Source organism: Primulina huaijiensis, chromosome 7, assembly GCF_012295235.1.
Source record: "Primulina huaijiensis isolate GDHJ02 chromosome 7, ASM1229523v2, whole genome shotgun sequence".
NCBI lineage: Eukaryota > Viridiplantae > Streptophyta > Magnoliopsida > Lamiales > Gesneriaceae > Primulina > Primulina huaijiensis.
This window is the reverse complement of record NC_133312.1, coordinates 15589049-15605168: the sequence shown is the minus strand read 5'-3', so window position 1 is coordinate 15605168 and position 16120 is coordinate 15589049. Positions and strand designations below refer to the sequence as shown.

Below are 16120 nucleotides of genomic sequence, written 5' to 3'. Positions count from 1 at the left end.
TGAGACGGTCTCACGAATCTTTATCTGTGAGACGGGTCAATGCTACCGATATTTACAATAAAAAGTAATACTCTTGGCATAAAAAATAATACTTTTTCATGGATGACCCAAATAAGAGAATAATCTTAGCATAAAAAGTAATACTTTTTCATGGATTACCCAAATAAGAGATCCGTCTCACAAAATACGACTCATGAGACCATCTCACACAAGTTTTTGCCTAAATTCAATTATAAATTTAAGGATTTGAATTTATGAAAATTTGAGAGTTTAATATTAAACTCAAAGGTTGAGTTTATAAAAGATTAAATTAAATATAATGGGAATATGCATAATGAACTTGTAGGAGTACAAGTCCAACATGCTAATTAATTAAATTTTTAAATAAACTTTGAAATATTAATTAATTAAACTAATTGGACTAGTCAAATTAAATAACCAAGCCCATTAGTGTTTTGTTTAATTAAGAAACCCTAAATCTATAATTAAAGAAACTAGGTTAAGGGCTCATATTTAAAAAGGCCAAAAAACTTGGCCTCTACTACATGTAATTTTCAAAAAATTATCCTCCAATCTTTCCAATTTTTCGGTCAACAAGAAGGAAAAAAGTGTTTGAGACTCAACTCAATTTTTGATCTCAACGTTATATCTATTTCAAATTTTCTAGTGCAATTTAGAAGAGAAAAAAGCATTTCAGTCGTGGACTTGATTGGAGATTGAAGAAAAGTTTCAAGAAGATCGTTCGTAGATAATACTACAAGAGCTATCTCCACCAATCTCGGGACAGTTGGTGACAAGTTATTTATTCATTCAAGATATATTCATAAACGCCCTATGAATGTTTACTTTAATTCAAACCATACCAGTGTTCAAAAACGTTATTTGAATGTCGAATTAAAAATTTTAAAACTTTCGCTGCGTTTTGGACACGAGAAAAACGATTTCCAACAACAAGTGATAATGAAAATATATATATACATTCACATTAACATATATATAGAAATATTAGTTAGTACAAGTACAAATTCATCAATTTTATTATATATATATTAGTAATGCATTTTTTCCCAAAAAAAAAAAAAGAAAGAGAAAATTGGTTTTTTGGTCCACTGACTTGTTTAATTTTGGGTTATGATTTACTAAATTTTCAAAGTTTGTTTTGTATACATTAACTTTTAAATTTTCTACTATTTTGGTTTAATTCTTGATATGAGATTAGAAAATGCTGACATGGACCTGAAAATGCTAACGTGTCATTGAAAATTGTTGACTTGTTAGATTCCATGTCAGCAATTTGACTCAAATAGACAAATATTAAAATTAGTGTATCAAACCAAACATTAAAAACTTGATAGATTAAAACATAAAATTGAACAAGTTAATGGAGTAAAAAATAATTGAAGCCCAAAAACCCAAACCCATTATCATGCAAATTAAAATCTATACGTGTAACGTCTGGATTAGGCCCAATTGCTTCTATACTTGAAGCCCGAAAACCAAGCCCATTATCATGCAAATTAAAATCTATAAATTAGATACCTAGGCTTCTAAGCACTCATATCAGCCGATTTTTACAAACACCACACACACCAATTTTCGAAAATAAGGAGAAGAAAATTTTTTACACACACCACACACACCAATTTTCGACCAAGTCTTGGTTAAGGACCTGTGCTAGACGTGGGTCTGGGTTAGGAAGAGTCCAAGATGAGGAAGAGTTCAGAAGGCTAGGACTCTTCCCTTGGGCTAGTCCCGAAGGCTAGGACTCTTCCCCTGGGGCTGGTGCGCAGGGATTAGAGCATGGTCCAGAGAGGGTAAGGAGGGTTCGAGCAAAGATTCCTAGTCGAGTAGGACATTCCTATGCACATAAGAATGCATCGCGTGGCTTGGTTTTCTGAGGCAGGGCTCGCGGCGTTGGTTCAGGGGCTTGGGCTGGGTTTGGTTGGTTCTAAGCGTTGTCCAGGGAAGGTCATGGGGTCGTGGAGTCGAGGGTTAAGCAATTACATGAGTCCTAAACCGAGTAGGAGTCCTAGGCGTAAAGGAGTGAACTCGCGCAGCTCTTGAGTGTTGTACGTGATGAAACCTAAAATTAATAATTTATTATATGTTAAAACCCATATTTTAAAATATAAGTTTCATTAAAATTATAAAATTATGTTATTTTAGTATCGTTTGTTTATATTTAAATGTCTTACTAAATATGTTTTATTTTCAGGTTTTCTACGTGTTGGTAAAATAATGATAACTCAAGCTAAAAAATTTAAATAGAGGTGATTCAAACATGTTTGGAATCTTTGAGAAATTATATACAACTTTGCAGAAGACATGATTGCCTAAAAAGTTCATTAAGATGATCAAATTGTGAAAATATCAAAAGGATGATAAATTTACTTTCACTATGACCAGCATATAGTAAAAAAATCATAACTATTTTAATATTTAACCAAATGAGATGAACCAAGTGGCCAAATTCATCTACAGACAATTCATCACATGTTTGCTGTTTTGAACTGAGTCAAATTCGATTATTAAAGTCGTGGAAAAAAGTATTGAAAGAAAGGACAGAGAATTGAAGTTGGAGGAGACAAAGACTACTATTACAACTACATGGCATTAATAAAATTTTTGACCCTTTCTCGCATTTGGCCTGTAAATAGCGGCTTTGTGCTAGCTTGAGAATTATTCTATCTCATTGAAAAATATAGTGTGAGTGTGTATAAAAGCTCTAAGTTCCAATATATTTTTCATTTTCCCAATTATGAGTGATGTTTTTAGTGTTGATGAAAAGTAAGCTCATGGAAAGCTAAATCTATTATGTCAAGGTGAAGAGGATGAATTTTTGGTGAAGTAAGATTGTTTATATTTTGTATATTCTTTCTTTATTTTTTTTTCATTTCGCTAATTTCTTTTTATTGTATGTATAAAAATGAATTATTTGTTGTTATCAATTTACATAAAATGCTTGATACCATTGAAGTGGTTATCTTGATTTATTTTTTAATTTTAATACAATAAATATTTCATCAATTATTATTGTTATATNGACAATCTAACATTTACTTTATCGTAACTAACTTTTACATTCCCGCAACTAACTTATTAAATCATATATTTCATTTAGGCAATAGCGTGGCTCTGCCGGTTGTTCTAAATGAAATATAATGATTTAATTTAATATTTACTTTATATAATTATATATTTATATAGTTATATATAATCATAGGTACCATATATAAAATATCGGTGAATTTGGTATTTTCTATAGTGGGAACTATATTATATTAGGTGTGTGTTTAAATATTTAATTTTCTTAGAACCATTATTTATGGTGGTTTCCTTTGTTTTACTTTTAGTTAAACAATATTACATAAACCAAGAATAAATCATGGAGCCTTGACAAAATTTATAATTTGTAAACTTCATTCTTGCATTTGGTAATCTATAAATTAATAAATTTAAACTTAAAATAACCTCTCTGTGGATCGATCTCGTACTTAAGAAATATATTACTTGCAGACAACCTACACTTGGGTGAATTATAATTTAAGTAGTAGCAGTACGCAGGGCTCGTGCGGCGTGTAGGGGCTGGTCCTAGGGGTCAGGGCTGGTCAGGAGGGTCCATAAGGGGTTTGGTCAGGGTTTGGCTCGAGGTGGATCGGGCGTGGTTCGATAAAATTGGGAGATGGCTCGGTGGATTCATGCAAGGGTCAAAAATCAAGTTTAATAGAAAAAGGTTCGAACCATGAGTCTACGGGGGTGGCTCATGGCTCACAAGGGTATTTTAGGTAATAAAAAGTCTATGTTTAAAATATGGGAAGAAAATATTAAAATTTGAATTAATTCGAGAGTTAAATGCTTCATGAATTAGTAATTAAAGAATTAAATCAAAACCCATGAATTTAATCTAAATAAAAGTTAGATTTAAGCTTGAATAATTATTTGAGATAAGCTCATGTCAATAAAAGTAAGAAAAAGTCAAAATCGAGAAATATTACATCTAGAGACAAACCAGTAATTTTACACTTGGGTAATACGTAAAAGGTTGGCAGCGTCTCGAAGGATTATAACACATGTTGAATGATATAAAATGATGATTTTGATGAAAATATGATATTTTATGATTTATGGTAAAGCTGTGCAATTTTTATTGTTAAAATGTTATTTTTTGAAAGTCATGATATTTTATGTTTGAAAAGGAAAAATAAAAATATTTTGAAAGATGTGAATTGACTATGACAAAAGATAGAGGATATGTGGAGGATCCGTTTTAAGAAAGAACGGCGAACTTACAATTTTATGAGAATGTCGTGAGGGAGAAGGTCCTAGAGGGAGCCCGTTTACGGGAAAAGACCTCAGAGGGAGCCCGACGATCGTATTTCCATGGCAGTGCCTAGTGCTCATCCCCATGGGCCATGTGGAATGGAAGACTGATCAGTCGACCAGAGGATAAAATACTAGTCACTTTCGATGATCAAACTTCACCCAAAATGATAAATAATTGAAAGCTTTACGATTATATGATTTTACGATTTACGATTTATTTATGCTTAAAAGCTATTTTAAATAAAAGTATGATTTTTAATGCTTGTGATTGTATATGTATTACTTGCTACTCATAGTTAGAACATGTTGAGTCATTAGACTCACAAGGTTTGAATGTTGCAGGAGTTGATGATATTGAGGGAGGCGCTGACGCTTGAGTAGATCGAGTGCGGCAGTACACTCTCGAGGGACATTTATTTTCCGCATTAGCTTGATAGATAAAAGATATAAAAGATTATTTTTAAAGAATTTAGTAGAGATTTTTATGCTTTATTTTGATGTTAGTTGATATTTTTAAAGGTCGATGAAGAATTTTTGGTTAGTCGACGATTTATGGATTTTTATACACTTGAGATTTCAAATGTTAAATTATTATGATTTATAGAAATGTTAAGTTATTTTAATTAGTAATTTTCGAGTTTATGATTTAAAAAAAAATTAGTAGAAGACGTTTCAGTTGGTATCAGAGTCAAGGATCTCCAAAGGGTTGTGTACTGTCACTCCGAGAAGCTCAAGAAGTCACGCCTCAAGTATGTGAGTTTTTACTGCCTTATTTTTATATGATAAAATTCTTTTAAATGCTTTTATGATACATGATATAAATGTTAGTTGCATGTAAAATGTTAAACGCATGTTGGTTACGTGGTTTGGACGACATGTACAGAGATGGCTCCTAGAAGGATTTTGCATAGTTATGGTGAGGATAGACATGAGGAGGAGATTCCACTGCCTTCACCTAATCAGGGTGTCCCGTGTACTAGCCGGCATGGCTCTTTTACTAGAGCAACACGTAGGAAATGGTGCAAGGGTCCGACCGGAGGCTGCATATGAGTGCTTTAGAAGGATGAATCCCGAGGATTTTCATGGCACCACTGATCCATTCGTTGCTGAGGGATGGATTCGATCTTTGGAGGTTATTTTTCGTTATATGGATATGGCGGACGCTGACCAAGTTCGTTGTACCATCTATCTACTGAAGGGAGACGCTTCCTTATGGTAGAAGGGAACGGAGCGAGGGGTGAACTTAGCGACACTGACTTGGGAAGACTTGAAGAGGGTTTTCTACGACAAATATTTCAATTCTGATGTCCGTTCTAGGCTTAAGAGAGAATTCATGAGTCTCAGCTAGGGAGATTGGTCTGTTGCTGAGTTTGTGCAGAAGTTTGATAGGGGCTATCATTTTGTGCCCTTGATTGCTAATGATGTTGCGAAAAAGTTACAAAGGTTTATGCTTTTTAACAAACATTGATGCTATGAATGAATGCGATGCCCCAATGTCAATTAATACATATGCAGGAATACCACATAAGATAAAATTACCTGCAATGACTCTCTCGTTTTGCTCCTCAGCTTGTTCTTGGTTTAGGGCAAACACTTGTCCTTGAACTCGTGGACATTGTTGAGATCTTTGTGATATTCCACCATGACGAGAACCTTGAGCAGGGAAAGCTTTTTGTTGCACAGTGGCCTCAGACTGTTTTCCACTATAAGACCCTGCCATTGAACCTCCGCCTCCACTCTGATTCTCCAAATTAGGACAATCCCTCTTCATGTGACCAAAACCACAACAATTGAAGCAAGCACTTGTTAATCTTCGACAATTCTCCGTCTGGTGATAACCTCGGCAGTGGCCACATTGCAGCTTTTTCCTAAAAAATCTGTGCACCCCTTCAGAACCTGAAGAAGAAGAAGATGCAGACTTCTTGAAAGATTGACCCATCGGTCCCAACGAACTAGAACTTTTGCTAGCTTGCATAGCCTTCCTCCTAGAAATACTGATCTCTGCTTGACGACAACGATTCACTAATCCTTCATACGAAGTAGGATCTTCACAGACAGAAACCCGATCAAAAATCTTCTGTTTCAAACCATTCAAAAAATGAGAATATTTTGTTGCAGAATTCTCACTAATGTGAGGAGCGTACGACAACAGATCCGTAAAACGCTTTTGGTAATCCTCAATGCTTGAATCTCTTTGCTTAATGGTCAACAGCTCCATCTCCTTCGTCTGACGAAGAGATGGCGGAAAGTGATGATTGATGAAAGCCTGACGGAAATGTTCCCAACGAATCCGCCAATGCTGCTGAACTTGAATGGCAGAAACAAGTTTCCACCATTTCCGAGCTTTTCCTTGGATCATGAAATCGGCTACCTCCATCTTCTCATCCTCGTCATAGTACAGCACTCGAAAACACTGCTCCATGATATCGACTCAAGCTTCAGCAACATCAGCATTCTCATCTCCGGTCAACGGTGTAGGTCCAATCTTCATGAAATCCATAATGTTGACACGGTTCCTACATCTCTTTTCATCATGATCTCGGTGACACCTTCCGTCACGATCTCTACGAAGATGTTCTAGGCCAACCTCATCGTCGCCATAACGGCCATGTCCCACACTTCCGTGACTGCTTCCATCTCCTGACATCCAAAAGAAAACCAAAATCAACCTCTAAATCCTCAAAACAGAATTACTAATGTCCCAAAAATCTTTGCATGCTCTGATACCACCAAATGTAGCGCCCTTACCCGAGCCACTACTAAACAGACTAATATGCACGCAACATTAAAACTTAATAACAACAATTAAACAGCGGAAACCAAATAGCTTAATCATCTTACAACCCAAATGAAAACTAAACAAATAACAGCAATCTTAAACATTAATACAACTATATCGAAAACATAATTCTGAAAGAGAAAACGATAAACCACACATAAACCCTCCACTGGATCACCACCGAAAACCCAACTGCTCTAGCCACTGCCCTGATCGTCCGAACCATCCAACCTAAGACCTGCCCCGTGGAATAGTGTGCCAAAGATGAAAACAAGGACGTGAGGGACAATCGTCCAATACGAGAATGTACGAGTATACAAACTGATATGATGCATGCGAAATGCAATATGCTCGGATATCAAGGATCAAGTCAAGAATCTCATGCTCAGTCTAGAGGCGCCTGAGTGTGTAGTCTCTGATCAGCCCTAGGCATGTTTTGGCTCTCACACTCATCATCAAGACGTGGACCTACAATGTCTAGGTAATCAGAGCTCGCAGGTCTCGTCAGACACTGTAGCTCTCGATGCCCCATCGTCCACAATACAGAATAGGACTGAGCGGCCCCAACAAACGAAGTATATCTCAAAAGATATCAGGCTCAACATGATATGTCATGCATAATATGCAAAAACAATAAAACATGTATCATGCAACACATAAATATGCAGCATATAAGTGTGTATACTACGCTTGGATATCTCAGTCAGTACATCATGTACCTCACTAAAACAATCTGACAGAAAGCTCTGAACCTCGACAATACCAACAATATGAAATCACTATCAAACCAGATCCTGAATTACCAAACATGCTATAAAGTTCTTCTTAAAGGCTTTAGGATTATACATGCGTCCGTCGTCAGCCCACTGATGATGTCTTGATCTCAGTTCACCGATCCCCCCTTGAGTCGACACTAGCTCCGAAACTTCATGACACCAAAGTGCCCTAGAAACTGGCTAGAAAACCTAAGGTATATGGCTAGAACTCTCTCTGAAGAATGCGGTGTAGGAAACAAAAGAAATCAACTTTCATTTATAGGCTGCATCCGTACTATTTCGGAAATCCGAATCAATCTTATCTGCCACGTATCAGAATCTCATTCGTCTAGTTGGATTTCTCGAGATAACGTAATCTGAAGTAGATCGAGTTATCCATTTAAATTTCGGTGGATCTCAATAGCTTGATCCTGAATTATCAATTCCTTAATAATACTTAATTAAGTACTCTTTAATTATCTCTTAATTTGTATTTCATTAAAAATAAGGATTCGGGTCATTACAGGAAGTGCCTTCGGACATAAGTGAGACTAAATTGGCTAAGCTTGAGAATTGGTGGGACCATGATCTTCAAGATAAAAGTACATGTTAGCTTCTATGTCGAATGAACTTCAAAAGAGGTTCGAGTAAGCTGTGAATGCTGCTGATATTCACCTTCATCTGAAAGAATTGTATGGTGTACAAACTCGCTCAAAGAGACATGCTACTGTTAAAGAACTCATGACTACATGCATGCGAGATGGGACTTCGGTCCATGAGCATGGTGTTAGGATGATTGGACTCACTGAGAAGTTTGTGGGACTCGATGTGGTTATTTCTAGTGAGCTCTCGACTGATATTTTCTTCCTCTCACTGCCCCCTCGTTCGATGGATTCATGGTCAATTTTAATATGAACAAGCTTGAGGTCACCTTTGAAAAGTTGGTCAACATGATTACTGCCTAAAGTCTCATAGTGGTTCTCCATGTTATGCACACCGCACCACGTGGCCGCATTGTTTGAACACGCGGTTGTGCTTGTTCTTCTATCCTCGGTGTGTAAGAGTGCTTGCCTCTCTGCGTGTGAATCCAAATTCTCGGCCAAGCGATGGGATAGCGGGGGTGTACGTGTTCATCTGATTTCTTACGTCCAAATTCTCAGCCGTGCGATAGGATTGTGCAGGTGCATCTGGTTGCTTCTTCATCGACTTGATATCGTATTCACGCTATCTTTGCTGCATGGGTGTGCTTGACATTCTGTCTTGGAACTTTAAGTTCATTTCTTTCAGTCCTCATTTACATTCCATTCCATTCCAAGCTTTTGTAGCCACATAATGCGTGTATTACCTGTTGGATCTCAGTTTTTCTCGTGCCCAAACGCAGCGGAAGTTTTAAAATTTTATTTTATTTTGACAATCAAAATATATTTGTTTGAGCACTTGTATGGTTTTATGAATAAACATTCATAGGGAGTTAGAATCGTTATACCTTTGGTGATTGAATCACTTGGCTCCAACTATTCCGGGGTTAGCGGATTTATTCCTCTTCCAATTTGCACTAGAAAATTGGAAAAAGTTTTACGTTTGAGATTAAAAACGAGAGACGGCTCAACCTCTTTTAATTGAGATGACCGAAATATTATGGAGGAGGGAGGCTGAATTAAATTAAATTATTTATAAATTCAGAATTTAATATTTAATAAATCCAACTTTTGAGTTTAATAAATTAAATTATTTATAAATTCAGAATTTGAATTTATTACATAAATTGTAAATTCAACTCCTTGAAATATATCGTAATATAAATTCAACATCTTGAATTTATTCTCTCAACGGGAACAAATGATCCAGTGCTTGTGTGACCCTCAATGGTTCAGAGATACAGCTAGTCGTGGGTTCGTAACTACTTGTGATTCATGACATAATCATTTATCCGGGCTTACCCTTATTTGTCACATTCTATGTATCAACCATTGATCATAAGAATGTCAGAAATCATATTTCTGATTAAACCCATCGAATCATGGTAAGAGCGTCTAGTAGCATCGCCCTATGATTCCCTAGGTATCACTGATAGTGCCTGCAAGAACCAGTCGATTATGATTAACGTACAGTACGGTCCCTTCATCTCATATATCCCGATCGAATCTGCAACCATTAGTTCATCGAGGGTTGCATAATAATTCGATAACTATGTGATACATATAAATAGTGGCATCGCATGCACCATTGGAGAACTCCTTCTCTAATGTACATCTCATACTCTGGCCAGAGATTCCATGCACTATTATTTCATCAGATCACACAGGATATCCACACCCGTAGATGAGCGGTGAATCCTCGACTACAATGCACTGGCTCCTACATGTGTCGCAAATGTACCCAACCTCGCCACCTGATGACTCTCCTGGAGCCGGTAAACGAGTCAAAGCACAGCCTTAGCATATAAAGCTTCAGTGTTGTCCCGGGTCGTAAGGAATAATGGTGTACAATCATAACCACGGATTTATTCTCTCGATGAATGATAACCATTTGGAAAGTTCGAGGGAGGTTTGTTCGGTATAATCATAATATGATTACCCATCTGCATGTTTGGACATCTCTATGTCCTTACCAAGAAACGCGGTAAACAACATCACAGATGCTAGTCTCGAGCTCAAGCGACTTTTATCCATGTTTTAGGCGACTAAATCGACTAAGAATGAATTTAGATCATACAGTATTTACAAATGAGTTTCAACATCGAATTACGATTAATTTGTATTAAAGTATAATCCAGGTCTTTATCTATGTTGTTCACAGGGGTATACAGATAAAAAAATAACAAACCATGAAATAATGGATTATATTAGAATAAAGATTGTTTATTACAACTAAGTCAATAAAATCCTTAGCCAACAGTTGGCTTGTAGGGCATCTACTCCAACATTACCTATGTCCATGTGAACGACACAAACAACTGCCAAAATTTCATAAAATTGCTAAAAAACAAGTATAATCCATGTTAGATAATAACATGAATTAAGTGTAAAAATTGAAACTATCACCTATTACGGAAATAGTTTCATCTATCTCATTGATTTTTTTAATATTTTAACCCATTTATATGATATTTATAATTAATATAACACCAAATTTGATGGGAAATTGTTACACATGAAGCATATTTTACTACTACTAGTAATATTACTTTTAAACTAACTAAAACACAATTTTTATTAGTGAGCGGGCAAACCGTCCACAAAGATCCTCAAGTTCTAGCCAGGAACTTGATAATTATTTTACCACTACTTCTTGTTATTATGATTCGGATGAAGACACTTTCCACATAGTGTAATGGTGGTTGCAAAAAACACAACTATATCTAATTTTATCTATAATTATTATAAAAATTCTAGTTTGCCTCGTTTCAACAATTGCAGTTGAGCAAATTTCTAATATCGGAAGAAATATATTAGGTGAGAGAGGTTCTAGCCCAATGTTTGCTCAATTATTGGTCAAAAGCCGATAAATGAACACAATATATTAAAAATGATGAAAAAGAACAATACGAAACCGAGAAAATATCCAGAACAACAACGAAAAGATATATGAGTGATTGAGTAAAGTTACTCCTAAATATAAATATGTAAAGATAAGCGAACTACATGTTATTTTATTCCTCTATATCAAAAGAGAATACGTAGACAACTTATATAGTCTTATATAGTTATAAGTATAAAAGTGCAAGATTTTTTTTAATTTTGTTTTTTATTTTTTAAATATCTATTAACAAAAAAGTTTTTTTTTAAACAAAACAAAAGGGCTGAATTAGACCCGAACCTGAACCGTCAACTTCACAACCCGACCTTAACACTCTGGGTTTAACCCAAACCCATACCCGAACCCGCCAATGACCAAGTCTAGATACAATTTCACTTTCGGAATTTAGGCACTCTGACGTTCCAAACCGATTAATCAAGTAAGTCACAGAATATAATTGTATGAGGTATAAAACCAAAGCCATACCCGAACCCACCAATGAGAAAGTCTAGATACAATACCACTTTCGGAATATAGGCACTCTGAAGTTCAAAACCGATTAATCAAGTAACTCACAGAATATAATTGTATGAGGTACCCAAAAATAGGATATAGACATCCTAACTATAAGACACTCATTACCATGTATTATCTTTATCATATGACCTCAACTTATATTATTAAATAGTAATAATTAGATAAAACAAAAAGAATATTTTTCCTCTTACAATCCAAAATCATGTAAAGTTTAAATTAAGAGAAAGCTCATTTTATTGATTCCAAGAGAGCAAATACCTTCGGCAGCACAAAATCTTATTAATTAGTTGTAATAATGTTTCATAAAATCGAAATACGAAAGGACACCCTGTAACTTTCCATGATTCTTGGCTCGAAAATAATACTAGCAAAATAAAGAACAATTACATTAATTTTGTAGTAAGATTAGTCTCTGAAGCTAGGGGTGAGCATTCGGTCGGTTCGGTTACCGACCGAACCGAATTAGCCATAATCGAATCAAACCGAAATATTTAGCCACAACCGAACCTACCGAATTAATTTTCATAACCGAATAAAATCGGTTAATTCGGTCGGTCGATTAGTTTTAAAAAAAATTTGTGATTTAACTCTAATTATAAATGTAATTTATCTTGAACACTACAGTCTACACAAATGGAGAATAGAGAAGTAAGAACGAGAAATTCGGTTAGAGAAGTGAGAAGGAGACCATATATTAGAATTAAGGTTGATTTTAAAATTAAAAATTAAAATAAATATAAAAATTGATAAATAATAAAAATTTATTAAATAATAGTATTTATTATATAGGTTAATTCGGTTAACCAATTTCAAATTTTTGAAAAACGTAACCGAATCGAATTAACCAATATAACCGAATTTTTTTTAATTTGAAAATCGAATTTTGGAAATAATCGAACCAAATTTTCGAATTGAATCGGTTCGATCGATAATTCGATTTAATCAAAATCTTGCTCCGAAACTGTCATTTTGCAGCCTTATTAGTTGTTGACCATGTATATAGATAGTATCCCAACAATAAATGTAATTGTTTTAAAAAAATGTCACATTTGTTTTTCACGTCACCCAATGCATTTGGTTCATATATATATTATTGTTATGTTGCACGTGAATTTGACGTGGTACGTGTGGCGCCCACTCGGATTATTCTTTTTCATTTTTTTCCATAGATCTCAATTCCTCTCTCACCGCCCACCCTTGCTGCGTACAACCATTACGCCCAACATCTCTGCCCAATCTTCAACCCTCGCGCCAGGCACTTCCGCGTGACCCTCGCCCGCCATTGTCGCCGCTTGCAACGCCAGCTATCGGAAACGGCCAGATCTGTCATATATATGAGCTCCTATTATTCGACTGTCAGAAACATCGCGACACCCTAAGTTCGCCTCCTCTGTCCGCTACGTGAATCCGACCCGGGGTTCGTCGCCTCTGCCCGCTAGAAGTGACGCAGCCCACCCTTGCTGCCACCACCGCCCACTTAAGCCCGAAACATCCAATCGACCCTCGTCTGCCATCGTCGTCGCTTGCAATGCAGTAGCCGGAAGCACCCAAATCTGAGCCCATCTTCTTCAACCGACAGAGGCATCGCGAAAAAATTTGAGTGCAACAAAAATCTAATGACAATAATAAATCAGAATTTTGAAGATTTGAGAGGTCGAAGCTTACATTATCACACATCTCCAGCGTTGTATGTCTAGTAATGTAGCTAGCGGAAGCGTTGCATAATGAATGATTTAACTAGTTGATTCACATAAAATAGTCATGAAGTAGCAGATCAAGAGTATAATAATTATGATTGATATTTTGATTCAAACATAACGGTAAGAGAATCTCGAAAGTAATGAGAAAACCACGTACAATAATTTTTCTTAAATGGTAAATTTTCATATTAATCAAAACCTGGTCAGTATTCATACAACAAACTAATTACAATAATCATGTCCGGAAAAGATTTCCAGAAATGCAAACAACATATATTTTAACAAAAAAATAGATATTATCTATTGTGGAATAAGGAAATCAAATCATAATTAAATTTAATTTTATAGGCTTATTTAAAATTGACGACTTGCCTTGGTTGTTATTGGATGATCCCACCGAGCCAAAATGGTTTCGTTTATCTTATAATCACCTAGTCGTAGCTAGGTAGTTATCCAATATAATCCAATCACACAATTCCGAAAAATTTACAGATCAGCTAGCCATATTAAACTATTTTCTTGATTAATTTTGCTAGTTAATATAAAGGCAAAAATCATTAGGACAACCATCCATCCAACAGAAAACATTGCTTTCCTAATCCATTTGTTTGAACTTGATGTATTAAATATATTATATACAATTTCAACATCTGCATGAAGCCAGAAAATAGCACATAACAATGAGCCAAGGCACTGTTATTTCAATACCCGATCAGAAAATAAAACTTAGAAGTTTCCGATGGAAGAAAACCCGATTTCGATATCCCAATTACCTCCGGGAATCAGATTTCACCCCTCGGATGAAGAATTGATTACATATTATTTACAAAGGAAAGTCAAGTCCCTTCCGTTGCCGGCCAATGTGATTGCTGATATAGAGCTTTATAACTATAACCCTTGGGATCTACCAAGTTTGTTCTTCTCTAAAACTTGTCTTATTTGTTTATTTTCTTTCTTGAATGTTATTTTTTATGGGAAGTCAAATACAGGTAAAGCGTTGCTTGCAGACGACGAATGGTACTTCTTTACACCAAGGGACAGGAAGTACCCAAATGGAGGAAGGCCTAATAGAACGGCAAGATCAGGTTATTGGAAGGCGACTGGTACTGATAAGCCGATTCTGAATTGTTCGGGATCAAGAAGAATTGGAGTCAAAAAAGCTCTAGTTTTCTACAAAGGTAAGCCACCAAAAGGTGTTAAGATGGATTGGATCATGACAGAGTATAGAATGCCCGAGTCACCTCGTACAGAGAGGTCCAAAGGATCCATGAGAGTAAGTGTTAATTTTTCGTTATATTCGTTACATTCTTCATTTGCTAACGGGTCTTCGTACATCACCTATATCACATCTGAAATTAAAAGATGGCCTGATCTTGATCATGCCATGTCGAGGTGATACACAACGAGAAGTTGTTGGATCAAGTTAGCCATACACGAATATAGAGTCTCTATGTCATATGATTTATCAAACACCAAATTCAATGTGTATTGATAAAAAAAATACAAGGTTTTAAGTCTCCCCATCAGATAAATCTCAAGATCCAACACCTTTCAGGATGAACATATATATGTAGATGTCAATACAAGTCTCAAAATGTTTTGATATATGTGTAGTTGGATGACTGGGTAATATGTCGGATTCGACAAAAAGGCAACAAGTCAAAGAATGCACAAGATGATGATCAGGAGGATCAGGTCCTGGATTCATCTGAATTCCAGGATTATCTACCCAAGATTGATAGGCTTCCATCAGTGACGATAAACAATATTGGCAGCAGAGACATACTGGTGGACTATTTGCTGTCTAACGAGTTTCACGTGGCGGTCTCGCTACTTACTGGACACGACCCCAAAATGGAGAGAATCAACGGGACATCCAATCAAGACCACAATAACAACATCAACAACAGGAACATGAACGGAAAAGTACTCGAAAATAGGCCAGAAAAACTGAACAAACAGCCTACTTTTTCTTTGATTCAGGATTGTTTCAACTCATTTCCAGGCCAGGGTAAAGAGGATAATTGGTGTGTAAATCTCCTCTTTCCTACCGAAACGATGATGAATGAGAAAAATGATGAGGCGGCTCGATCAGATGATGAGGTAAACATGCAAGATCTTGATATGCCGGCATTATGGGATGATTTTATCGGGTGAGAGAACCTTTTTATTTTCTGGAAATCTTGAACTTCAATAAGTTGACCCAAGACGATTAAATCCCGAAAAATTTCATGTGTGTCTTCAATAATGTGTAGTATGTAAATGTTGTGAGGCTATCACGTAATGTTTCTATACATTTATGAAAATAATGTGAATAAAATATAATTCAATATGTGAAATGCATAATTAATGCTTAAACCGTTGCGGGATTCCTGCTAATTTTGTTGTTCCAATCTGGATTAGTGAATACCCCCAGGATTGTTGTTGGATTGGATAGCAGCATCAATAAGAATGATCAGCTGGATGGGTAAATTAGTCTCAAACATTTTGGGTGGGAAAGAGACATT

At 35.8% G+C, this 16120-nt stretch overlaps 2 protein-coding genes across 2 annotated transcripts; one reads left to right on the top strand and one right to left on the bottom strand.

The window, feature by feature from the left end:
- Positions 1 to 5718: 5718 nt before the first annotated feature.
- Positions 5719 to 7942, bottom strand: LOC140981625 (uncharacterized). The gene is made up of 4 exons (XM_073448050.1): positions 7822 to 7942; positions 7260 to 7340; positions 5977 to 6963; positions 5719 to 5738 (listed from the first exon to the last, which is right to left on the bottom strand). Exons 3-4 carry the CDS (start codon positions 6743 to 6745, stop codon positions 5719 to 5721), a joined length of 789 nt encoding a protein of 262 aa, XP_073304151.1. The 5' UTR covers positions 6746 to 6963; positions 7260 to 7340; positions 7822 to 7942.
- A 6402-nt stretch (positions 7943 to 14344) lies between these two features.
- LOC140980094 (NAC domain-containing protein 1-like) lies at positions 14345 to 15786 on the top strand. Its single transcript, XM_073445766.1, has 3 exons — positions 14345 to 14524; positions 14603 to 14886; positions 15228 to 15786. The coding sequence occupies exons 1-3, from the start codon at positions 14353 to 14355 to the stop codon at positions 15768 to 15770; spliced, it is 999 nt and encodes a 332-aa protein (XP_073301867.1). The 5' UTR covers positions 14345 to 14352; the 3' UTR covers positions 15771 to 15786.
- The last annotated feature ends 334 nt before the right edge of the window (positions 15787 to 16120 follow it).

Excerpts from the sequence above, each read along its gene's own strand:
- LOC140981625 (XM_073448050.1), bottom strand. The coding sequence starts at position 6,745 with ATGGAGCAGTGTTTTCGAGTGCTGTACTATGACGAGGATGAGAAGATG. Across the intron at positions 5,739-5,976 it reads AAAAGCTTTCCCTGCTCAAG|CAATCAAGGGCACAAAATGA; the intron begins GTTCTCGTCATG and ends CAACATCATTAG.
- LOC140980094 (XM_073445766.1), top strand. The coding sequence starts at position 14,353 with ATGGAAGAAAACCCGATTTCGATATCCCAATTACCTCCGGGAATCAGA. Across the intron at positions 14,525-14,602 it reads TAACCCTTGGGATCTACCAA|GTAAAGCGTTGCTTGCAGAC; the intron begins GTTTGTTCTTCT and ends AGTCAAATACAG. Across the intron at positions 14,887-15,227 it reads GGTCCAAAGGATCCATGAGA|TTGGATGACTGGGTAATATG; the intron begins GTAAGTGTTAAT and ends ATATATGTGTAG.